A 25,285-nucleotide genomic window follows, 5' to 3' on the forward strand; every position below is an offset into this window, starting at 1 on the left:
GTGGATACAGACTAACACGGCTGTTACTCTGAAACATAGCAGAGATGGTGAGTTTGTAGTTGCCAAAAGTCCTTTTAGAAATAGTCCATAGGTTATAGTCCAATATCCATATTCAGGGTGACTCCAGTCAGTGACTGAGGATCTCAATTCTTATGGCTTGGGGTTTCCCCTTCTTGAAACCCAAAGCAGATCTGAAATCAAACAGGATGGTTTCCCAGGGTTTTTATACATTTTCCAGCAGCCTCTCTGCCTGAGAGAATAAGTTTAATCTTCTGTCTCCCAACCACCCTGTCAATTAGCATAATGTAATTTATCCATTAAACGGTTCATATACAGTTTATCACAACCTTCAAAGAGACATATAGACAATAATACTATTTCACTCAAGTGTCATCATAAATGTTAATACTCCTTTTTTGATCTTTGAATCAAGCTATAGCAATAGACAAGACTTGATTGCTTACATCACAAGACCTGAACAAACAGCTACCCTTCTATCTCTAACAATGCAGGCTTGCATTTCAAAGCTCTATTCATTTACATATCTTCCTAACAAGTCATTAGAGTTCGGCCATGGGTCAGGTCAGTCTGTGAGTTAATTAACTCTTTCTGGCCCTGTGTCACCTTTCAATGAGATATTATATTACACTCACAATGTCACGGGGGTAATCTGAAAACTTTGCAAAACGGTATCTTTAAATTTACAATAGTCTAAAGCATCTCCAATAGGCATTCCATCGAATACATTTCGAGCTTTATCAGTTAATTTCGCAATCAGGGTAGGAACTCTCTTATCATCAGGGATTTCATGTATTACACACAGCCTTTCAAAGGTAGTCAGATATTCAGCAATATTGTCCTCCTTGCTGTACGCAGGACATAAATGTTCCCATTTGTGGATTTTTGGAGTGATGTGAGTCACTGGGGTAGGGGGCCTCTGGTTCTGCTTCTCTAGCAAGTCCAGCTGTTGTTTTCTCTCTCTTTCTCTTTCTCCTCTCTCTTTTTTTCTTCCATAACCCTTCTGTGTGCAGCCTCCTCTCTGGCTGCCTCTGCCTCCATAGTTTCCCTGGTCACAGCTGCTTCTTTGAGCCTCATTTCTGCCTGCCACATTTGAAACTCGCGGTTCTTTGCCTTCTTTGCTGCTTCCAGTCTGGCCAGCTCTAGTTTTGTAGCTGCCTCACTGGTAGTCATTTTTCTGCTTTCTTGTGCTTATTTTCCTCACCCGAAACAAACAGAATATAACAAAACTGTGACCTCCTCCTGACTGTTCTTAGCCACTGCACTTATGACTCACTTAAAATCACAAATATCAGTGCTTAAAGTGTGAACTCCACTTGGAGTAATAAGCCGCATGTATACCCTGCTCGCTGCGCTACTGTGACGTTCCTCTGGTGTTGTCCAGGACCGGAGATATTGGCTAGTGTCATTCAGGTTACACAATCCAAGCAGCGACTGGGAGCAGCTTACGTGCACGTGAACAGCCCAAGAGCGGGGGTTCTCACAGCAAAGCAAGGTAAGGCTGGCTCCCAGAGTTGAGGACTGGAGTGACCTAGCAGATCACTGGTCCAGATAACACCAGGGGAACATCATGGGGTGACACCCAAAGTAACACATTTGAAATGCAGGTACATAGTTAATATTCCTAACTTCAGATACAGAAGTGATACAGGCATGCCAATTGGATAATCACATTCAGTAAATCATAACTTTTCTAATGATATCTCACATGAGCCATCTTGCATATAGTATATCTTAGTTATGTCAGATCCATATCATAAGCATATTTTCATAAAGAATACGGAATGAAACATCACAGGCAGTCCCCAGCTCAGCAGCAGAGGAAATAACCCCAAGGGCTTGTTAACTGAGCTGCTGGTAGTTGAGGCCAGAGAGGACTGGCACACCTAGCTCCTCGGCAGCAGGGGAGGCTCCTAAACCAGTTACTGCACCTGCAGGAGAGGAGACCCTCCACTACAGGATTGCCAACAAGCCAGGAAACCCCTAGCAGCGCCACCTAGCTGTGCCCTGCACACCAGAGCGAGGCCCTAAAAACTCAGCTGCTCCCCTCACACTGCCTGTACCACTGCACTGGGGCATTTGCTGCCTTCCTTTTCGGGCTCAGCAGTCCCTAGACAGAGCTGGCAGAAGGGCTCTTGTCTTGTAGACAGACCCTCAGGAGGCTTGTTCTCATTTTCCCTCACTCTGTATTAAACACTGCTTCATAATGAAGCTCTGAGAGTGAGTGAGGAGATCCTCTCCCTGATCATCTCTCCAGTGCACGCTGGAGCCCCCAAAGAGAGTCATGCCGGGAGCATAGGCACAAACTGTGTTCTGCCATCTAGTGGTCATCAAGAGATGACCAACTGTGGCAGAGCTAGGCATATGCTAACTATCCAAAGAGCACCCAGGCAGCATGACAGAGGGACATACAGAAGCCAGATTGCCAAGCAGGCGCCACCTTGCAAGGTGTCACAGTATGCTGGGCATGGTGTAGCCCACCTCCCCTGAGGAGAATCTTCAGCTGCCTACTGGATCTTGTCTCCACTTCCTTGAGAGCCATCTCTGTGCTCTCAGCGCACAGATCTGAGACAGGGACACATCAGTTTGGAATGGTGAATATATACCTGTGGCCACCTGAACTCATTCTAAGAAAGAGCGCATAGGCTGATGCCAGTCGCCCACTGCGGAAAGCTGTCCCCTTTCATGTTCTGTATCAATCCCATGCATTTGGAGGGCCAGGAGGGGCTAGGTGCAGGCCCAGGGAGAGCCAGCGCTGCTCCACTCTACAGACCAAAGAAGACTGAGAGCAGGTAAGGGCAGCACTGATCAAAGGGTCTTGCTTGCAGGTGGCTGGGCTGGAGGTGCTTGCGGGGGTATCCAGAGCCTGATAGTGTGTTTAACTGAGGGCTGCCTGGAGCAAACTGCCCCTTATCCCGTTGCTTTCTTTGAATTGGGCCCAGGGTCTTTTGTGTAACAGGGCCTACAGGGAACTGAGGAGGGTGTGTGTGTGTGTACGCCTGGCAAAGAGCAAGCAGGGAGGAGGAAGTGTCCCCGTAGCAGCCCATTCTGAAGGCTGGTTGACTTTTTACAAAGGGGCAGAAGCAGGGAAGGGAGGCACCTGCAGGAGAGACTCTTTTTGGCACCCACTCTGTGCACCAGGACACTGTTCTACACAGGGAGGAGGCCAGACACACATGGCCTGGCTGGTAGCTTCTCTGTTTCCAGTGCCTCTGGCAGCACTTTAGTTACAGCCCCTGTCCAGTGAGGAGGATCTGGGCCTTTGCCTCTCCACCTACAGGATGTTCACTGCAGTCCATTTGAGCCTTGGGATAATTGTTCTTGTTAGCTAGCTCCACCCAAGCAGTAGTTGTCTCCCATGCTCCTGAGTGCAGAGCTCATCCCTTCAAAAGGAGACAGCTGACGCCTGAGTGGCTGCAGTGTTTTACCAATGGTTCACATCTTCTGCTTCAGGCCGTGAACACAGCTAGTTATCACATGGTAACTTTTCACTATCCTGCCTTCTAAAGCTCATTTCGTTCTCTGAGGCTGAATGTGGCAGAGCACCATTGTCATGTTTTCTGGGGGTAGAGGTGGCTGAAATGAGAACGTTTTCTGTTGGGCATCAGAAAGGCATGAGGAACAAAGAGCACAGCTGTCAGTGTGCATACAGACAGTGACGGATTAGCCTACATTAGCCTACAGTGTGCATACAGGCCATGCCCAGGGGCCCTGGCCAATTTGGGGGCCCTGCACCCCAACCCACTCTGCCCACCTGGTGCTCCTGCCAGGGAGCAGGGGAAGTTCCCTGTCCCAACCCCACTCCCCAGCAGGAGCATTGGGTGGGGGGCAGAGCAGGGCAAGCCCTCGTGCCCTGACCCCATTTCCCCGTCACATGTACGGAGAGGTTGGGGGAATGCAGGCCCAGGGCCCCACAAAAGCTTAATCAGCCTCTGCATAAAGGAGACATCACATAATACAGTTTTTAATGCTCAGGCACTGCTGAGCTGAACACACCCCATCTGTGTGCCACTCCGCTCAAGCCGTGCTCCCTCCATGAACCCCTTTGCTTCAGGGTGACCCTGTTTCTTGTATTTAATCTAGTAAATTGGCACAGGAGATCCCTGGGCAGGGTTCAGGCTAACTCCCTTGCTAGGCAAGGTCAGAACAAGGTGCACAGTGTCAGCTTTCCTCCAGCATGTGCAGATATAGTAATTTCTGAGAGAACTGAGACATCATGCACATGGATTTTTGTTCTAGTGTTTCTGTTTTGTGAAGCAAACCAAATACTTCCCAAGGGAGTGAACAAATCAGGGATATTCTATAAACACACCAGCCTTCAGTAGCAACGAACCTCATTAGGGGAAGCTCTTCTAATAACAAGCTATTTTCTGCAGACCTGTTCTGTGTTCGATGGCAGGCAAAGGGACTTTGGAGTATATCAGAGAATAGGATGCTTCCAGAGGGTTAACAGTGTTGGCACCTTGGACATGGCTGTGTGCAGCTAACAAGAGTGTGGCTTTGAGAGAGATCTAGGACTGCAGGGACAAATCTTTCTTTCTCAGCCAAGCTGTTGTTCTACTGTTAGTGCTTGACAGAGGTACAAAGCTGAGGACTGGAAGCTGGGTGTCTTCCCAGTTTGTCAAGCCAAGCTGAAGATGTCTGCGAGGCCCCTCCCCACATGGAGGAACACAATATGGTATAAATGAGTCATGCTAAGTGGAAGAATACTTTCTCTGACTTGCTGTGCATAGGTTTCCCCCGCCCCCTACTGCTGTGATTAGCAGATAGGTCCTGAGGCAAGCAATCCCGTAATGATTTTGCATTCATTTACTGTTCCAATTGGGAAGCAGGCAGCACCACTCATCCTCTGAGCAGCCCCAGTCCTCGCATTAGTTCTGACCCCTCTGGCCTATTCCTTCTCTCTGATTAGAGGAAGCTGTTCTTGTTACACGGAATTATCCAGGGCACATTAAATGGGGTGGAGTTAAAGCAGGCAGCATTTCCCAGCCACAGGGAGCATCATATCCTGTGATGGCCCTGGAGTTGTATCTCTGCAAAAGGCAGAAGTGGAGGAGGCATTGCTGGGGTGTTTTGGGGATCACCCAGACCAGTGAGGGGTTCTGGCACCAGCTGCCTTGGAACCATGGGTGCCTTTATGCTGTGCAGCTTTAGTTCAGAGCCCTGACACCAGTAACCTACCCATCACCACAGGCTCTCACCCCGGCTCCCACCAGCCTAGTTACTCCTTGCAAGATGACCCCCAGGAGCCCTCCCTCTCCCGAGTCTCCCCAACTGCCTCTTTCCCAAGTTCTTAGCTCCCAGACACTGACTTGGCCCCTCTGGTTCATCACTCCCGAAGACATATGACACCAGCCTGCAGTTTGGTTTGGTGCACACACTCGACACAGTTTGCACACCAGAGACCTGCAAGGGGTAAAAATAAATGGGAAGTTTATGTAATGGAAAAATCACAGCTTCAAGGCTGAAATGCCAAAGGAAGCAATAGGTACAAGTCACACAGGAAATAAACAGAATGGTGCACCCTCAGGCTTCTCCCTTCCAAAATAGATAAACAAATTCCTTTTCTAGTTACCCACTGCCTGTGAACAGTCTCCCAGCATGCCTCCAGCCGTAGAGGGACCCAGCATTTCACACACAGCTTCTGCCTAGATGCTGGCCTTCAATTGCTGGATAGATTTCACTTCAAATCCCTTCCCTTTTAAAAAAGGTTTGCAGGGTGTTTTTCTTTCTCTTAGACTGTGGTGGTTCATGGTTATTCAGAACAGGAGGAAATTCCCTCTTGACCTGATAGCCAGGATGCCTCAGTGTCTTCCCATTAATGCTAATGACTCATCATCATCTTTTCCAAGGTTGTACAATGCTAGGCAGTTGGAGCTAGGCTCATCTGGCTGGGGAGGCAGCCCGTCCATCTCTGACTGCCCACCACACTGCTTCTAGGTGGAGCTGAATGGTTCAGCCCAAATTACAAGCCCATTGTACACATATAGTGCATACATTCATAACCCCAGTCTGTGAACATATCTCAGCATTCCCATTGAGTTCAGAACATGACAAGCTTTCATAAAAGACTGTACTCCATATACTTGTATAGTCTGTCACGGGTATTTCTATTAAAAGTCATGGACCAGTTGCAGGCAGGGGGTGGGGAGGGGAAGGACTGAGAACCCTGAGCCCCGCCAGCTGAGGCTGAAGGCATGGAGGTCACCTAAAATCACGGAATCCATGCCCTCCGTGATGGACTCATTGCCTTATATATAATCAATTGATTCAACAGCTTATTCTTTGAGGTTCAGCCCCCCTATTCTCCCCTGGGTGTCTGGACCTGGCTAAACACAGCTGGTCTGTATCTTGCAGCAGCATCTCCACAAAGATGCGTCTTGTGATGCAGTGTAAACATGGCCAGCATGCTAAGTCAGTCAGCTGCATCGCTTATTCTCTGGAGCTGGATATACTGTAACCACCATCCAGAGATCCCTGCACTGGTGGGAACAAACATTTGGATGGAAACAGCGGAGTCACAATGAACAGAGGGGATGTTGGCCGGAGCTGGGACCTGGGGGTGAGGGCATCTGCCCTGCAGTCATTGGTCTCCTGCTGGGCTAAGCATGGCTCTAGACATGTAGATAGGCAGGATGGCAAGAAATGCCTTCCACTTTTGGAAGTGAAGAAGGCTGTGGCCACTCCACGCAGAGAGGACCTGGCCACACTGCTCTGCCTTTGTTACTTCCAGCTTTGATGAACACAGCATGCTCCACCTGGGGCTGACTGCAGAGCCCATGGAATCACAGGGTTAGATGGGATCATAGGGGTTATCTAGTCTAACCCCCTGCCAAGATGCAGGATTTGTTGCGTCTAAATCATAGAATCATAGACTTTAAGGTCAGAAGGGACCATTATGATAGTCTAGTCTGACCTACTGCACAACGCAGGCCACAGAATCTCACCCACCCACTCCTGTAACAAACTTCTAACCTATGTCTGAGCTATTCAAGTCCTCAAATCGTGGTTTAAAGACTTCAAGGTGCAGAGAATCCTCCAGCAAGTGACCTGTGCCCCACGCTGCAGAGGAAGGCAAAAAAAACCCAGGGCCTCTGCCAATCTGCCCTGGAGGAAAATTCCTTCCCAACCCCAAATATGGCAATCAGTTAAACCCTGAGCATGTGGGCAAGACTTACCAGCCAGACACCCAGGAAAGAATTCTCTGTAGTAACTCAGATCCCACCCCATCTAACATCCCATCATAGGCCATTGGGCATATCTACCGCTAATAGTTGAAGATCTATTAATTACAAAATTAGGCTATCCCATCATATCATCCCTTCCATAAACTTATCAAGCTTAGTCTTGAAGCCAGATATCTTTTGCCCCCACTGCTTCCCTTGGAAGGCTGTTCCAGAACTTCACTCCTCTGATGGTTAGACACCTTCGTCTAATTTCAAGTCTAAGCTTCCTGATGGCCTGTTTATATCCATTTGTTCTTGTGTCCACATTGGTACTGAGCTTAAATAATTCTTCTTCCTCCGAAGTATTTATCCCTCTGATATATTTATAGAGAGCAATCCTATCTCCTTTCAGCCTTCTTTTGCTTAGGCTAAACAAGCCAAGCTCTGTGAGGTTTTTAAGGTCAGACTTGACAAAGCCCTGGCTGGGATGATTTAATTGGGGATTGGTCCTGCTTTGAGCAGGGAGTTGGACTAGATGACCTCCTGAGGTCCTTTCCAACCCTGATATTCTATTATTCATATTCTATGATTCTTTGAGCCTCCTTTCATAAGACAGGCTTTCCATTCCTCAGATCATCCTAGTAGCCCTTCTCCGTACCTGTTCCAGTTTGAATTCATCTTTCTTAAACATGGGAGACCAGAACTGCGCACAATATTCCAGATGAGGTCTCACCAGTGCCTTGTATAATGGTACTAACACCTCCTTATCTCTACTGGAAATACCTTGCCTGATGCATCCCAGGACCACATTAGCTTTTTTCACAGCCATATCACATTGGCGGCTCATAGTCATCCTGTGATCAACCAATACTCGGAGGTCCTTCTCCTCCTCTGTTACTTCCAAGTGATGCGTCCCCAGTTTATAACAAAAATTCTTGTTATTAATCCCTAAATGCATGACCTTGCACTTTTCACTATTAAATTTCATCCTATTACTATTACTCCAGTTTACAAGGTCATCCAGATCTTCTGTATGATATCACAGTCCTTCTCTGTATTGGCAATATCTCCCAGCTTTGTGTTATCCACAAACATTATTAACACATTCCCACTTTTTGTGCCAAGGTCAGTAATAAGATTAAATAAGATTGGTCCCAAAACCGATCCCAGAGGAACTCCACTAGTAACTTCCTTCCAGCCTGACAGTTCACCTTTCAGTGTGACCTGTTGTAGTCTTCCCTTTAACCAGTTCCTTATCCACCTTTCAATTTTCATACTGATCCCCATCTTTTCCAGTTTAGCTAATAATTCCCCATGTGGAACCATATCAAATGCCTTACTGAAATTGAGGTAAATTAGATCCACTATGTTTCCTTTGTCTAAAAAATCTGTTACCTTCTCAAGGAAGGAGATCAGGTTGGTTTGACACGATCTACCTTTTGTAAAACCATGTTGTATTTTGTCCCAATTACCATTGACCTCAATGTCCTTAACTACTTTCTCTTTCAAAAATTTTTCCAAGACCTTGCATACTACAGATGTCAAACTAACAGGCCTATAGTTACCTGGATCACCTTTTTTCACTTTCTTAAAAATAGGAACTATGTTAGTAATTCTCCAGTCATACGGTACAACCCATGAGTTTACAGACTCATTAAAAATTCTTGCTAATGGGCTTGCAATTTCATGTGCCAATTCCTTTAATATTCTTGGAAGAAGATTATCTGAGCCCCCTGATTTAGTCCCATTAAGCTGTTCAAGTCTGGCTTCTAAGTCGGATGTGGTAATATCTACCTCCATATCCTCCTTCCCATTTGTCGTCCTACCATTATCCCTAAGCTCCACATTAAAGACTGAGGCAAAGTATTTGTTTAGATATTGGGCCGTGCCTAGATTATCCTTAACCTCCACTCCATCCTCAGTGTTTAGTGGTCCCACTTCTTCTTTCTTTGTTTTCTTATTTATATGGCTACAGAACCTTTTACTATTGGTTTTAATTCCCTTTGCAAGGTCCAACTCTACATGGCTATTGGCCTTTCTCACTTTATCCCTATATTTTCTGACCTCAATAAGGTAGCTTTCCTTGCTGATCCCTCCCATCTTCCACTCCTTGTAGGCTTTCTGCTTTTTCTTTATCACCTCTCTGAGATGCTTGCTCATCAAGCTCGGTCTACAACTCCTGCCTATGAATTTTTTCCCCTTTCTTGGGATGCAGGCTTCTGATAGTTTCTGCAACTTTGACTTGAAGTAATTCCAGGCCTCCTCCACTTTTAGATCCACAAGTTCTTCAGTCCAATCCACTTCCCTAACCAATTTCCTTAATTTTTGAAAGTCAGCCCTTTTGAAATCAAAAACCCTAGTCACAGATCTGTTTTTGTTTATCCTTCCATTTAGTTTGAACTGAATTAGCTCATGATCGCTTGAACAAAGGTTGTCCCCTACAACCATTTCTTCTATGAGGTCCTCACTACTCACCAAAACCAAATCTAAAATGGCATCCCCTCTCATTGGTTCAGCAACTACTTGGTGAAGGAATCCATCAGCTATCGCATCCAGGAAAATCTGAGCCATATTATTATTACTAGCACTTGTCCTCCAGTCTATATCTGGGAAGTTAAAGTCTCCCATGATCACACAATTCCCATTAGTATTTACTTCTTTAAAAACATTAAAGAGGTCTCTATCCATATCCAGATCGGATCCTGGCAATCTATAGCACACCCCAAGCACTATCCCAGGGGAGTCTCTAGTAGCTTTCTTCCCCAATGTGATTTTTGCCCAGACAGACTCTGTCTTATCCATTCCATCACTTCTTATTTCTTTACATTCTACCTCATCATTGATATACAATGCTGCTCCACCACCTTTGCCTTTATTTCTGTCTTTCCTAAACAGCACATACCCTTCAATACCTGTAGTCCAGTCATGACTACTATTCCACCATGTTTCTGTTATCCCTATAATATCTGGTTTCACTTCCTGCACCAGTAGCTCTAGTTACTCCATTTTGTTACCTAGGCTCCTCGCATTAGTTTACAAACATCTTAATTTTTGCTGTTTTGCTTCGCTCACATTCTTTACCCAATTAGGCACAGACATTCTACCGCCAGTATCACCTATTTGACTGGTATGTAAAATACCCTTCCTCCTTATGTCCATTCTCCTACCTACGGCTGTATCCTTTCTTACTTCATTTTCTTCCCTCTCAATGTTAAAATCTGGCGTGGAGATTACCTGGACATCTCCCAACCATCTCCCCCAGATTCCTAGTTGAAAGCTCTCTTGATCAGTTGTGCCATTCTCCATCCTAGAAGTCTATTTCCCTCCCTCCTCAGGTGAAGTCCATCCCAAGAGAACAGTCCTCTGTCCATGAGTGCTTCCCAGTGGCCATACATCCCAAAGCCCTCCTTATAGCACCACTGCTTGAGCCATCTGTTGAGCATCATAATCTTTTCACACCTTTGTTGCCCTTCTCTAGGAACAGGCAGAATCCCACTGAAGATCACCTGAGCCTCGATTTCATTCAGCATCTTCCCCAGCCTGGCATAGTCTCCCTTGATATCCTCCAGCGAGAATCTAGCTGTATCATTTGTTCCCACATGAAGGACAATCAGTGGATTCTTTCCCACTTCCGTTAGGATCCTCTTCAGCCTCAGGTCCACATCCCATATCTTAGCACCCGGCAGACAGCACACCCTTCTGTTCTCTGGATCAGCTCTTGTTACAGGCCTGTCTATTCTTCTCAGAAAGGAGTCCCCAATCACATAGATCTGCCTTTTCCTGGTGATGGTGGCATTCTCCAGTCTATCCCCTGTTCCCTCTGGCTGCAAGTCCTCTCAATTCCTATTCTCCCTTGCAATCCTCTGCAACCCATCCTGCATCCTCCTGGAGCTCATATATGGTATTGTTATCTCCATTGACTCTTGCCCTCTTCTTATAGGACTAGCTGCTCTTCTCTTTTTCCTTGCCCTCTCACCTTCAGTGACCACCTGCTGTGCCCCTTCTTCATTTTCCAATTCCGCAAACCTGTTCCTGAGCTCTGTTTCTCCTTCACTAGCCCATCTTTTCCTCTGCCTGGTTCTCTTAGTCACATGCTTCCACTGTCCACTTTCCTCACCCAGCAGTCTCCCCTCAGAGTTCTTTGGTCCTGCTTCCATCTGCAAGTCTGAGCTTTTCCCTTCAGCCTCCTCATGTCTTTGCTCCATCATCCGCTCAAACCCCTTTCTAAACTCGACCAGAGTTTCCACGTGCATCTCCAATCCTCGGATCTTTTCTTCCATCAGCTCTATCAGGCAGCACTTCATGCTGACAAAACTCTTTTCAGGTACCCCCTCCAGGATCATGTACATGCCGCAGCTTCTACATCCAGTCATCTTCATTGTGTCTTCCACTACTTGGGTCACTATCACTGCTACCTCTGTGTCTGTCATAGCCTTCTCACCTAAGTCCTGTTAGTCCAGGAAACACAAACCAAACCAAAACACCACCACCCACAGCAAAACTAACCCCCAACGAGCACCAAAACACTGCCAGACCACCATACACTCCCTTCACTAGCCTGTCTGCTCCTTTGTCTGGCTCTCTTAGTCTTCCCCCCAAACTCCCCTTACAGACTCCGACTCAAACTCCCGTTTACAGCTCTGGTTCCTGGCTCCTGTGCCGCTACAATTGTCTGTGCTGCTGCCTGACTGGCTGGCTAACTTTACAAGACCCCTATCATCATCCAAGACAGATGGCTATTCAGCCTCCTTTCGAAAACCTCCAGTGAAGGAGCTTCCAAAACCTCCTTAGGCAGTGTCAAGGTTCCTTCCCCACTCCGAACTCTAGGGTACAGATGTGGGGATATGCATGAAAACCTCCTAAGCTTACTTTTACCAGCTTAGCTTAAAACTTCCCCAAGGTACAAACTATTTTACCCTTTGCCCTTGGAATTCCACTGCCACCACCAAACTTTATCTGGGTTCCTGAGAAAACATAGTTTGGACAAGTCTTTCCCCCCAAAATCCTCCCAACCCTTGCACCCCACTTCCTGGGAAAGGTTTGGTAAAAATCCTCACCAATTTGCATAGGTGACCACAGACCCAAACTCTTGGATCTTAGAACAATGAAAAAGTTTTCTTACAAGATGACTTTTAATAGAAGTAAAAAAGAATCACCTCTGTAAAATCAGGATGGTAAATACCTTACAGGGTAATTAGATTCAAAACATAGAGAATCCCTCTAGGCAAAACCTTAAGTTACGAAAAAGACACACAGACAGGAATAGTCATTCTATTCAGCACAACTATTTTCTCAGCCATTTAAAGAAATGATAATCTAACACATACCTAGCTAGATTACTTACTAAGTTCTAAGACTCCATTCCTGTTCTGTCCCCGGCAAAAGCATCACACAGACAGACACAGACCCTTTGTTTTTCTCCCTCCTCCCAGCTTTTGAAAGTATCTTGTCTCCTCATTGGTCATGTTGGTCAGGTGCCAGCGAGGTTACCTTTAGCTTCTTAACCCTTTACAGGTGAAAGGACTTTTCCTCTGGCCAGGAGGGATTTTAAAGATGATTACCCTTCCCTTTATATTTATGACAGACAGTCTGTTCCATTGTCCCACTGTTTTTATAGTTAGGAAGGTTTTCCTGAGATTTAATCTAAATCTCCTATGCCAGCGGTTCTCAAATTGTGGGTCAGGATCCCAAAGTGTGTCACAACCCCATTTTAATGCGGTCACCAGGGCTGGCGTTAGACTTGCTGTGGCCCGGGACCAAAGCCCGAGGGCTTCAGCCCTGGGCATCAGGACTCAGGTTACAGGCCCCCTGCCTGAGGCTGGAGCCCTTGGGCTTCAGCTTTGCCCCCCCCCGACCCCCACTGTGGGTTCGGGCTGGCTCAGGCTTCGGTTCCCCCTCCTGGGGTCATGTGGTAATTTTTATTGTCCGAAGGGGGTCACAGTGCAATGAAGTTTGAGACCCTGTCCTATGCTGTAGTTTGAACCCATTGCCTCTTGTCCTGCCCTCTACAGCAAGAGAGAACAACTTTTCTCTCTTTCTCTATTATAGCAGCCTTTCAAGTATTTGAAGACAGCTATCATGTCCTCCCCTTAATCTCCTCTTTTCCAAACTAAACATATCCAGTTCCTTCAGCCTTTGCTCATATGACATGTGTTCCATCCCTTTGATCATCTTCGTCACTTGCCTCTAGATCCTTTCCAGTTTCTCTGCCTATACATTGGTGACCAAAATTGGACACAGTACTCCAGCTGAGGCCTAACCAGCACCGAGTACTATCGCCTCCTGTGATTTGCATGCTCTGCCTCTGTTAATGCAACCTAAAACTGCTTTTGCTTTTTTTGCAACAGCGTTGCATTGCTGACTCATGTTGAGGTTGTGATTCACCACAATTCCCAGTTTTCCCCCATTCTGCATTTGGTTTTTCTTCCCTATGTGTAGCACTTTACATTTGTCTTTGTTGAATTTAATTTTGTTCGCTATAGCCCAGTTCTCCAATTTATTAAGATTGCTCTGAATTTTATCTCTATCCTCCAAAGTGTTGGCAACCCCTTTTAGCTTTGTGTCATCTGCAAACTTGATCAGTCTGCTCTCTATTCCTAAATCCAGATTATTAATAAAGATGTTAAATAACACTGGGCCCAGAACAGATATCTCTAGAACCCCACTTGAGACCTCCTTCCAATCTGACATCATTCCTTTAATAGTTACTCTTTGTTTGCAGTTCTGTAACCAATTTTGTATCCACTTAATGGTAGTTCCATCAACCCTGCATTTCTCCAACTTACTTAACAGAATGTCATGTGGGACTGTGTCAAAAGCCTTGCTGAAGTCTAGGTATATTATGTCCACTGCATTCCTCCATCTACCAAATCCTGTCAAAGAAGGAAATCAAGTTGGTTCAGCATGATTTCTTCTTGGTAAATCCTGCTGACTGCTAGTGATCACCCCTTCATCCTCCAGGTATTCACAAATGAAATGTTTTATCCATTGCTCTAGTTGCTTCCTAGGAATTGAAGTCAGGCTGATGGGTCTATAGTTCCCCTGCTCCTCCTTTTTCCCCCTTTTAAAGATGGGCACTATGTTAGCCCTTCACCAGTCTTCCAGGACCTCTCCTTATCAGGCTAAAGAGCCTGGGTAACACAATGATTGTTGCCTTGGAAATGCTGAGAGCAAGACCTTTTCCTCAGTGACCATTCCAACATCTCAGCAGGAGTCCAGCCCACTGCTCCTTCCAGAATCCCTTCCCAGCTTCCCTCTTCTTCCACATCTGGTTCATCTTCCTTATGCTCACCTTCAAGTCTGTACAATCCCACATCTTCTCTCCCTGGGCCCAAACCCTTTCCTCCTCTATTCCTTCCCTCTGTGCATCATCTTGGGCAGGGGACAAGTACTGCCCCCCACCCCAGCTCCAGATTCCCTTCTGCCTTCCTGTGCAGAGCCAGAACCTCCCCACCCAAGGCATTCCACGCTTGTGCGCTGGCTGAGTGCCCATTTGATGGCAGTCTCCTTGGGACAGGGTCCCTGGCTGTCAGTGCGCATTGTGATGCGGCCTGTGCTGCTGTGGAGACAATACTAATTAATCAGCCCATTGAACATCCAGTTTTCTTTTTGTCCCCAGAGGAATTCCAAGCGAGGGAGGAGGAAGGTCCCTTGCTGTCATATTCAGTTGGAGCCCTGACACTAACGGCAACTCCTTCTTCCCCCATCAAAAACTATTGGCTTGACAGTTGGAATTCATCTCTTGGTCGGGAGCCAGTGCACACTGGAGACACATCTCAAACAGTTGGTGTTGCAGGCACTTACGCAACGCATACTGTGAGCCAAATGCACTGGCTTCTGTGGGAGCTGCTGGGAGCTCAGCACGTCTGAAAACCAGGTCACTTCCTTGGGGGCCTGAATGTGGAGTTGGGAGCCTAACTTTGGGCTCCTGATTTTGGAAAACATGATATATTAAAGGAGTATAGAGTTGGTAAGGAAAGTCCATCAGCTTCCAGTTAATGGAGGCCAAGTAAAGTCTCATGTAACCAAACTGGCTGGCCATTTTCAAAGGTTTCTAAACCAGAATCCTGGCTCTCGAGACCTTTCAATTTCAGGAGGAGCTGGATTTGAACTGTCACATCTGATCACACTACTATAGTTTGAGTCCCAGGTTGTATCTGGCTCCAGAGTGTACCTGTTTTCCAGTGCTAGTTCAGATATGGCTGAAATATCATGAATGCAGCTATTTGAGGTGGCAGATCTCATGAGATCACCTGAGACTTGCACTGTTTGGGACTGAACTTTCAAAAGAACTAATTTTGGGGTAGTTGCTTCATGGCAATTGGATGGGCTGACTCAGTGCGGAGAGCAGCTTGTTCCTGATGCAGTGGTGATCTCACACACCTAATCCTCCTTGCAGTCCTTTGGAGCTGTTCCTTTGTGCTTTGGGAGATCACCCTGATGGAGAATATCATGCGAAGGAAATGTGCTGTGACAGATACAGAGTCAACTGCTTGTCATGCTTTCCACATGCCCACAGTAATGTTACTGTTCCACCTCATGGTATGAATTATCTGTACAGCCCGTCATGCTGTGGCATAACCTCTCCACAGAAGACTGTCCCCAAACGGTGCACCAAGAATCTCTCGTTCATTAGTGCTCCAGCAAAGAATATTTGAAAAGGTTGACTTCAAGTGACAGCCTTGACACAAACACACACATGCATAATCAGCAATCCTTTCATCCCATGCTGGGCATCTGGGAATTGGAGGACATTTGGTTGATTTCATTACTGTGTCAGAAAGTGGAATTATTCTTTCCAGGAGCCTGTGCAGGTACATAAGATACTCCGGAGGGAATTCTGTGCCAAAAAATTAAAAATTCTGCACACAATATTTTAAAATTCTGCAAAATTCTGCAAGTTTTATTTGTCAATAAATAAATGTGGAGGTTCCAGCATGCCGGGGGGCTCAGGATGCAGGGGATGAGGTTCAGCAGAGTGGGGTTTGGGTGTGGAGGGCTGGGTAAAGGGGGTTCTAGGTGTATGGGATGAGGCTTGGGAAGGGTCTGAGTATGGGGGGGGTCTGATAGAGGGGGTTGGATGGCCAGGGGAGCAGCTCCCCATACAGTGACCCCTCCCCTGTGGCTGAGGAGCGGTGGCGGGGGAGGCTTTGTTGGTGTGTTCTCTGGGGAAAGCAGAGAAGCATCAGGTCAAAAAATTCCTCCTATAAATCATCCTGTACAAGTCTCTGATATTACAAAAACAGTAAGTGAATTTTCCCTTTGCTAGAGGGAGGATTATCCCGGTTTCTTGTAACTTTAAAGTTTTGCCTAGAGGGGAATCCTCTGTGTTTTGAATCTGATTATCCTGTAAAGTATTTACCATCCTGATTTTACAGAGCTGATTCTTTTACCTTTTCTTTAAATAAAATTCTTCTTTTAAGAACCTGATTGATTTTTCATTGTTCTTAAGATCCAAGGGTTTGGGTCTGTGTTCACCTGTACCAATTGGTGAGGATATTATTCTCAAGCCTTCCCCAGGAAAAGGGATGTAGGGCTTGGGGGAATATTTTGGGGGAATAGGACTCCAAAGTGGTCCTTTCCCTGGTTCTTTGTCTAAATCACTTGGTGGTGGCAGCATACTGTTCAAGGACAAGGCGGAATTTGTGCCTCGGGAAAGTTTTTAACCTAAGCTGGTAAAAATAAGCTTAGGGGGTCTTTCATGCGGGTCCCCACATCTGTACCCCAGAGTTCAGAGTGGGGAAGGAATGCTGCCACCACCATGTGATTTAGACAAAGAACCAGAGAAAGGACCACTTGGAGTCTGATTCCCCAAAATATTCCCCCAAGCCCTACATCCTCTAGGCAAAACTTTCAAGTTACAAAAAAACAGGATAAACCTCCCTCTAGCAAAGGGAAAATTCACAAGTTGAAAACAAAAGGTAATCTAACGTGCCTTGCCTTATTTACTTATTCTTTTTGTAATATCAGAGACTTGTTGTCAAGGTTCCTTCCCCACTCTGAACTCTAGGGTACAGCTGTGGGGACCTGCATGAAAAACCCCCTAAGCTTATTTTTACCAGCTTAGGTTAAAACTTCCCTAAGGTACAAACTATTTTACCTTTTGCCCTTGGACTTTATTGCTGCCACCACCAAGTGTCTAACAAATATATAACAGGGAAAGATCCCGCTTGGAAACGTCTTTCCCGCCAAAATCCTCCCAAAACCTACACCCCCTTTCCTGGGGAAGGCTTGATAAAAATCCTCACCAATTTGCATCGGTGAACACAGACCCAAACCCTTGGATCTTAAGAACAATGAAAAAGCAATCAGGTTCTTAAAAGAAGAATTTCAATTGAAGAAAAAGTAAAAGAATCACCTCTGTAAAATCAGGATGGTAAATACCTTACAGGGTAATCAGATTCAAAACATAGAGAATCCCTCTAGGCAAAACCTTAAGTTACAAAAAGACACAAAAACAGGAATATACATTCCTGGATAGGATACAGAGGGCCCCAGACAAATTAGAGGATTAGGCCAAAAGAAATCTGATGAGGTTCAACAAGGACAAGTGCAGAGTCCTGCACTTAGGACAGAAGAATCCCATGCACCGCTACAGACTAGGGACCGAATGGCTTGGCAACAGTTCTGCAGAAAAGGACCTAGGGGTTACAGTGGACAAGAAGCTGGATATGAATCAACAGTGTTCCCTTGTTGCCAAGAAGGCCAATGCCATTTTGGGAAGTATATATTCGGGGCATTGCCAGCAGATCGAGGGACGTGATCGTTCCCCTCTATTCGACATTGGTGAGGCCTCATCTGGAGTACTGTGTCCACTTTTGGGCCCCACACTACAAGAAGGATGTGGACAAATTGGAAAGAATCCAGCAGAGGGCAACAAAAATGATTAGGGGACTGGAACACATGACTTATGAGGAGAGGCTGAGGAAACTGGGATTGTTTAGTCTGCAGAAGAGAAGAATGAGGGGGGATTTGATAGCTGCTTTCAACTACCTGAAAGGGGGTTCCAAAGAGAATGGCTCTAGACTGTTCTCAGTGGTAGCTGATGACAGAACGAGGAGTAATGGTCTCAAGTTGCAGTGGGGGAGGTTTAGGTTGGATATTAGGAAAAATGTTTTCACTAGGAGGGTGGTGAAACACTGGAATGCGTTACCTAGGGAGGTGGTGGAATCTCCTTCCTTAGATATTTTTAAGGTCAGGCTTGACAAAGCCCTGGCTGGGATGATTTAATTGGGGATCGGTCCTGCTTTGAGCAGGGGGTTGGACTAGATGACCTCCTGAGGTCCCTTCTAACCCTGATATTCTATGATTCCATTCAGCACAGCTTATTTTATCAGCCATTTAAACAAAACAGAATTTAATGCATATCTAGCTAGATTACTTACTAAATTCTAAGACTCCATTCCTTTTCTGTTCCCGGCAAAAGCATCACACAGGCAGAGAGAACCTTTGTTTCTCCCCGCCCTCCCGCTTTGAAAGTATCTTGTCTCCTCATTGGTCATTTTGGTCAGGTGCCAGCGAGGTTATCCTAGCTTCTTAACCCTTTACAGGTGAAAGGGTTTTTCCTCTGGCCAGGAAGGATTTAAAGGTGTTTACCCTTCCCTTTATATTTATGACACTTGTACAGGATGGTTTATAAGAGAAGTAGTTTTTTGACCTGATGCTTCTCTGCTTTCCCCAGAGAACACACCAACAAAGCCTTTCGCTTCCCCCCCGCCCGCCTGCCCGCCCGCCCAGATTTGAAAGTATCTTCTTTCCCCATTGGTCCTTTTGGTCAGGTGCCAACCAGGTTATTTGAGCTTCTTAACCCCTTACAGGTAAGGAGGAATTCTAGGCTACCCTTAGCTGTATGGTTATGACATCCCTGGGCTGACCCAACTGCATGTGTGGGTTCTGAATGGTCTGTTGCCTTTTCACAGTGTCTTGCCTGCTGGGGCTCATTACCTGGTTCTCACTTGCCAAGCTGTAAAACTGCTGAGCAAAGAAAAACTGATTAATTCCCACAGGGCCTGAGTTACATGGGCTCCCCTAATTTGGGCATTTCCTAACTTTTGTATGTTTGGTTTGGCAACCTAAACGATGTTCTTTTAACGCACTTCCGTGTAATGTCCTATGGTTTGTAAAAAGGCAAAACCAAGTCCCGGTATTTGCAACAGTCACACTGCTCCCACCATGCATTAGCGGCAGGGTTGGCACCCTAAGCTTGCAGCACAGACCTCTACCATGGAGCAAACAGACCTGAGCTGGCAGCAGGAGAAGGCTGTGGACTAGCCACTAGTTGAGGCCACATAGCACACTGACACAGTGTGGTATATTTGCAGGAGGTGCCATGTTTTACAGACAGCATAGTCAAGCACAAAGATGTGGCAACTTCATTCCTAGAGACAGGGTGACTGAGACCTGGACCTGCAATCTTAGAGACTTGGGCTCTGGTCCCCGCTTGTGGAACCCCACAGGGGGATGTGAATCCTTGTCAATAAGAACGGTGAAGGGCACACACTGATTAATCCTAGTCAGGAGAAGTGAGCCTAGAACTCCCAGCTCTGAGCACTGTCCCCTAGGCCAAAGGGAATTGTGTTGAGGGGCAGAGAAGTTGATGATCATTCATGTTACCTGTGTCCCACCCAGATGTTCAGTGGTTTGTGGCCAGCTGAATAGGTACACGGGCATGCATGTGTGATTTTGCTGGTGTGGGGATGGGTTTTGGCAGCAAGCCAGGAGCAAACTCCGCTGAGCAGCACAGTGGTGCTGGAACTGGGGGGCAGGGAGGCAGGGCCCATCCACTTCTTACCAGGGCAGACCCTGCCCCTTTTCCCTCCTCTTCCCCCCAAGACCCCACACCTGGCCAGGCAGCGGGGAGCCCAGCCAGTTGTAGGAGCTGTGCGGACCCTCCACCTGCCCGTGGTGCAGAGGGGAGGCCAAAAGCAGCCCCCGGCCCATGTCCCCACCCAGGGCAGGTGGAGGGACCCAGGCTGCCCACAGCTGCCCATGCAGCGTGGCTCTTGCCCCAACTAGGCTCTTGGCCAGATTTGAATGGCTGTTCAGAGGCCAGCAAAAGCCCAAAAGCACTCCTGCTGCAAACTACACAAAGGTTGGAGCGCTCTAGGGAAGAGCTGAAAGTATTTTAATACTGGCACATTAGGTGATCTTCATCCTGGGGTCACTGCCTCTCACACTGCAATAGAAAACACCCTTTTCCTTAATTCCAGCCCATTTGGTCATTTGTAGCTGATTTTTTTTACACTCAGATTTATAAAACTGTTCCTTTCACAGTGCCCCAGGGCCCGTGTACTAAACACAGTGTGTGTTTCTGTATCACAGCGCACAGCAGACAGGACTAGCGGAACCCTAGAAAAGCTGGCAAAAAGCAATGAGCTTGTACCCTGCCCCTGAAGGTGACCAGGCCCAACTGAGGAAGCAAATTCCAGAAGTGGGAAAGGTAGCGGGGGCTCTGTTCAAGGCAGCCAGGAGGTCACTAAGCAGCAAGGTAGTTATAGCTCTGGCATGTGCTGGGACCACTTGCCTCGTGTTTCTAGCAGCCCACCAAGCATCTTGATAAACACAGTTGCTTTGGTTAAAGCGCTCTCTGCCTTGTACCAGCTCCATCCCCAAGTGGCTGGGTCACAGAAGATCACCATGTCCTGATGCTGAGTGGGGGCACTTGTAACACTCCATGCTGATGCCATGTCACCATGCAATAGAGTCTTAGTGGATGCCATTTGTCATTAATGTCAGTAAGAGCACAAGCAGGCCCATCCTCAGTAGACACAACATCGTGATGTGACAGTATGTCATCATGTGGGGTGACATCAGCACACTCATCATGGGGCTGAATGGGGCCAGAGCCAGCAACACACAGGTGGATTTCAGCTAGCGGCCATCCAATCTCATCTCAGCACTCAGGAGGGTTGGCCGGGAACGCAAAAGACAGAGTCCTTTGAACAGGCTTTGCTCCCATCATGCACGGAGCTGTGTGGATTGTTGTTACCTTGTCAGGGTTCAGATTCACACATTCTCCAGGCAACATTTATTCTTTCTGCTCATGGCATCTTTTCAGGTCAAAATGATGATGTGCTAGCAAGGAGTCCTGCCTGCTCCTCCTATGGAAACCCACCCACTTCCAAAGTGCATTAAGCAAAATTGGATTAAGTCCACTTAAATGCTGAATAAGAGCATCCACACAGTGGTTTAATCCTGTTAATTAATCCACTTTGAATTCACACTTAGTTAATTCAGATTAACTGTCCTGAGTGTCTTTCTGTGGAGAAGCCCACACAGAACTGGAGTAGGCGAATGCTTTCCCCATCCCAGTTTTCAGTGCTTCCCTTCTGGATCCCCCAAATCCCATGCCGTCCCTTCTGCCTGTGACCTACTCCTCAGCCACCCTCCATAAATCTCCACAGAAGACATTAGGGGTGGTTGGTATTCTCACTGGGCTTCTGCCTCGAAGGCTTGGCCTTTGCCTTCATTGTTCAGCTAATGTAAACTGTGGCTTGTTGGATTCCATCACCCTTAAAGGCTGAGATAAGATTTGAGGGTCAGAACCTCAGGGGAGATCTCCTTCCATAGGACCAGCCCTTGTGTAATTTTTCATCCAACCAGCCAGGTTATTTTGCAGTGAAAATAGATCACCTAAAATTCTCAGGTCAGCTCACAAGATGTTTCAGAGCCACGGAAAAGTGCCTTTTGGATGGTGTCCCTGCTCCCATCCTGGGCATTTGCACAGCTGTGTGTTGAGTGGCCTCCTTTCAGTCCTAGGAAGGGTTTAACATACATCTCTGTATTGTAGTTTAACTGCCAAAGCCTTCCCAGGGGCCTTCTTATTGGACCCTAGAAAAGGTTTGCCACCCCAACAACTCCCCCCAAGGCCTGTGGGCAGCTGTTTGTAGCAGAGCTGTGATAGTCCCACAGGAAAAGATGTTTCTCCGCCATCCCACAAGTTACAACTGTCCCCTTACGAGGCATTTTTTACTTAATTCTTTGAAACCTCAGAACCAGTTTGGATTGTTTCTGTTCTGGATCAGTTTGGGGAAAAGGGTAAGGTTGGCTCTTATTTTTTCTCATTGCTGGTGTGGTCATTTCCATGTGCAGAGTGATAGTGCAGCAGATACATACGTCACAGTACAGCCAACGTACATGCTAATCAAAAGGCAGCAATGACCAACACCAGAGTTCCTCCAAGCCTATGGCTCTGCAGGCTCACCTGGTTAAGGTGTGCCAGTTTCACAGCTAACGGCGCACAAGGCATTGATGTGGCCAGTATCACGTCTGACCACCTCTGACTGCCACTGGGTGACTTGGATGTGGCGTTTCAGTGTGCAATCAAGCAAAACTCAGCTCCGCCAACCTTCAGGATTGTAGTTAAGTGCCTTACCCACTCCACCACACAGCCATGAGCACTGGGCGGCTGTTCATTTCCCACTGAAGGAAGCAGGGGATGAGGAGTCAGGCCTCTTGGACTCTATTTCCAGTGCTTACTTTCACTCTGTGATATTGGGAAGCTGGTGGCCTGTCCCTGTACCTCAGTTTCCCCATTTCTCCACTGACTGCAGTGATAACATGGGGATATGCCGAGGCTTAAGAAATGAATGTTTAAGCACTTAGATAAACTCTGCTGAAAGACACTGCGTCAGGGCAGAGTTCTTACCTCTCCATTTTCCCAAGGGAGTTGCAGCACTCCCAGTGTCTAGGTTAATGCCAGTTTCAATTGTTTTCTAGATCTCCGCTTTGCAGTCAAACACTCTGATGCGGAAGGTGAAGCGGACACTGCCCAGCCCCCCTCCGGAGGAAGCTCACCTGCCTCTGGCCAGCCAAGCCCACTCCCAGCTGTACTTGCCCAGCTTCATGCAGAAGGGGGTAGGAGAACAGGCCACTCAGGTAACCAAAGCCAGCCTTCTCAGAGACATCGACCGTGACCTGAAGCTGGTGGAGCATGAGTCCACAAAGCTGCGGAAGAAGCAAGCAGAGCTGGATGAGGAAGAGAAGGAGATCGATGCCAAGCTGAAGTACTTGGAGCTGGGCATTACTCAGAGGAAGGAGTCTCTTCTGAAGGAGAGGGGAGGGCGGGATTATCCTTACCCGAGATGCCTGGGCGAGAACCGGGACTACATGTCTGATAGCGAGCTGAACAATTTACACCTTTCCAGCTACGAGGGCAGCAGTCTGCTCAGCAGGCCCAGCACTGCCCCCACTAACCATTACACTGACTTCTCCAGCACACAGTACACATCAGCCTCCTCCTATGCCCCTTACCCATACCCAGCAGCCCCACCTGGCCCTGCCGCCTTCCAGCAAACACGGCTCCAGCCCCCCCACTACCCTGTGGTCAGCAGTGGCACATCTCAGAATGGCTTCCAGGCTGGGCAGCTCCCCGCCTTCCCCTCCCAAAGTACATATCAGACACACAGCTTCCCTCCCAGTACTGGTTACCAGCCCCAGCTGGGCTTGCAGAGCCATCAAGGCTTCCGGCCGCCTCATCACTATCAAGCTCAGACCACATATCCCAACCAGCCACCCTCACAGCCAGCACAGAGTGCCCTCTTCCAAACGCAGGCAGATGTGCACACCATGCACCAGAAGCCATGGCAGACATCACTAGCAGACTTGGAGCAAAAGATCCCCACCAATTATGAAGTGATTGGAAATCCCACCGTGGTGATCTCCTCAGCAGCCCCAGAAGTTACATACAGCCCCACGACAGTGACCAGCGGCTATGCCCAGCACACGGCCCCAGAGGCCAGGCCAGCTGACCAGAGCAATGCCATGCAAAGCCTCTCAGCCAGTTACTCTTCAGATTCTCTGTACACAAACCTGGAGCAGAACATTCCCCGCAACTATGTGATGATCGAGGACATCAGCGAGCTGACCAAAGAGAGCACTGCAGCAGACAGCCACAAGGGGGAGATGCAGGTGCACAGCAGCACTGGCCACCAGATCAAAGAGAAGAGTGAGCTGGTGGAGATGGAAGGCTCCAGCAGAACTTGCTGCTATTCCAAAGCAGAGGAGTCAGAGGAGGATATGTATGATCAGCATGGTGCCGACCATAGGGGGAAGAACAGCTACCACAGGGGCATGGAGAGCAATGGCAGGATGTCAGGCAGTTCCAGCAGCCCCTGCTCCTATTATGGGGACGATTATCGGCACTCCGCACGCTCAGACAAGCATGGCTCTGGACTGGGGATGCAGAAACATTCCTCCAAAAACCTGGCCCCTGCTGTCATCTCATCCAAGCGCAGTAAACACAGGAAACAAGGCATGGAGCAAAAGATCTCCAAATTCTCCCCCATAGAAGAAGCCAAAGATGTGGAGTCGGACCTGGCCTCCTACACAGTGACTACGTCTATCAGCAGCAGCAATGTGGCATCCAGGGCAAAGAAGCTTCAGGACGAGATCACCTACGGCCTCAAGAAGAATGTGTATGAGCAGCAGAAATACTATGGCGTGTCCAGCAGGGATATGACAGAAGAGGACGATCGAGCATACAGCACTGGAAGCAGGTCTAGATCGTCGGGTTATGGGACAGAGAAATCATCAAGCCGCGATGCCAGCAGCAGAAGCAAGTCCTATGAGAGAGAGTGCATGGAGAAGCCTCAGAAAGGAAGCTCCAAACCATCTTCCCTTAGTATGAGTCAGAGTCGAGGGCGGCCTCCGATTCGTACACAGACCACTGAAGAGGAAAGTCCCATCAGCCCTTTAGGAAAGTCTGTGGGCATGTCCCGCTCCTCAGGTGGACCTCTCCCTCAGTCCTCTGGGGACAGCTGTTCCCAGTTCTGCTCCAGCCACTCGTTGCCTGATGTGCAAGAACATATCAAAGATGTGCCAAGGAACCACTCTTACAAGCATGAGGAAGGTTACATCATGGATGATTCACATTGTGTTGTTTCAGACAGCGAAGGTAACAGTTACCTGTGGTGACATACCCCAGAGCATGCTCCTATGGGTCATTTGCAAAGACAGTCTCACAGCCTCCGTTTGCATACCATGTGCCTTTCTCCCTTCTTCCACTGCATGTTCCAGGTGTCTGGTGGTAGTATGTCAGTGTTCAGTGCCTGCTGCATGTAATGATGTGTTGTATTTGTTGGGGAGGGGTCTATGACGTGTCC

General features: G+C 47.5%; 1 protein-coding gene across 2 annotated transcripts in view; it reads left to right on the forward strand.

Annotated features, from left to right (window-relative positions):
* BSN (bassoon presynaptic cytomatrix protein) overlaps positions 1-25,285 on the forward strand; it is a 476,585-nt gene that overhangs the window by 396,231 nt on the left and 55,069 nt on the right. For both annotated transcript variants that reach the window (XR_012640253.1, XM_074958365.1), the window contains exon 6: positions 22,902-25,077. Coding sequence is in view for 1 of the 2 variants with exons in the window: in XM_074958365.1 (XP_074814466.1) it covers positions 22,902-25,077 (2,176 nt within the window). In the remaining variant the exon portion in view is untranslated. The remainder of the gene's footprint in view (positions 1-22,901; positions 25,078-25,285) is intronic.

Source organism: Natator depressus, chromosome 7, assembly GCF_965152275.1.
Source record: "Natator depressus isolate rNatDep1 chromosome 7, rNatDep2.hap1, whole genome shotgun sequence".
NCBI classification, from domain to species: Eukaryota; Metazoa; Chordata; order Testudines; family Cheloniidae; genus Natator; species Natator depressus.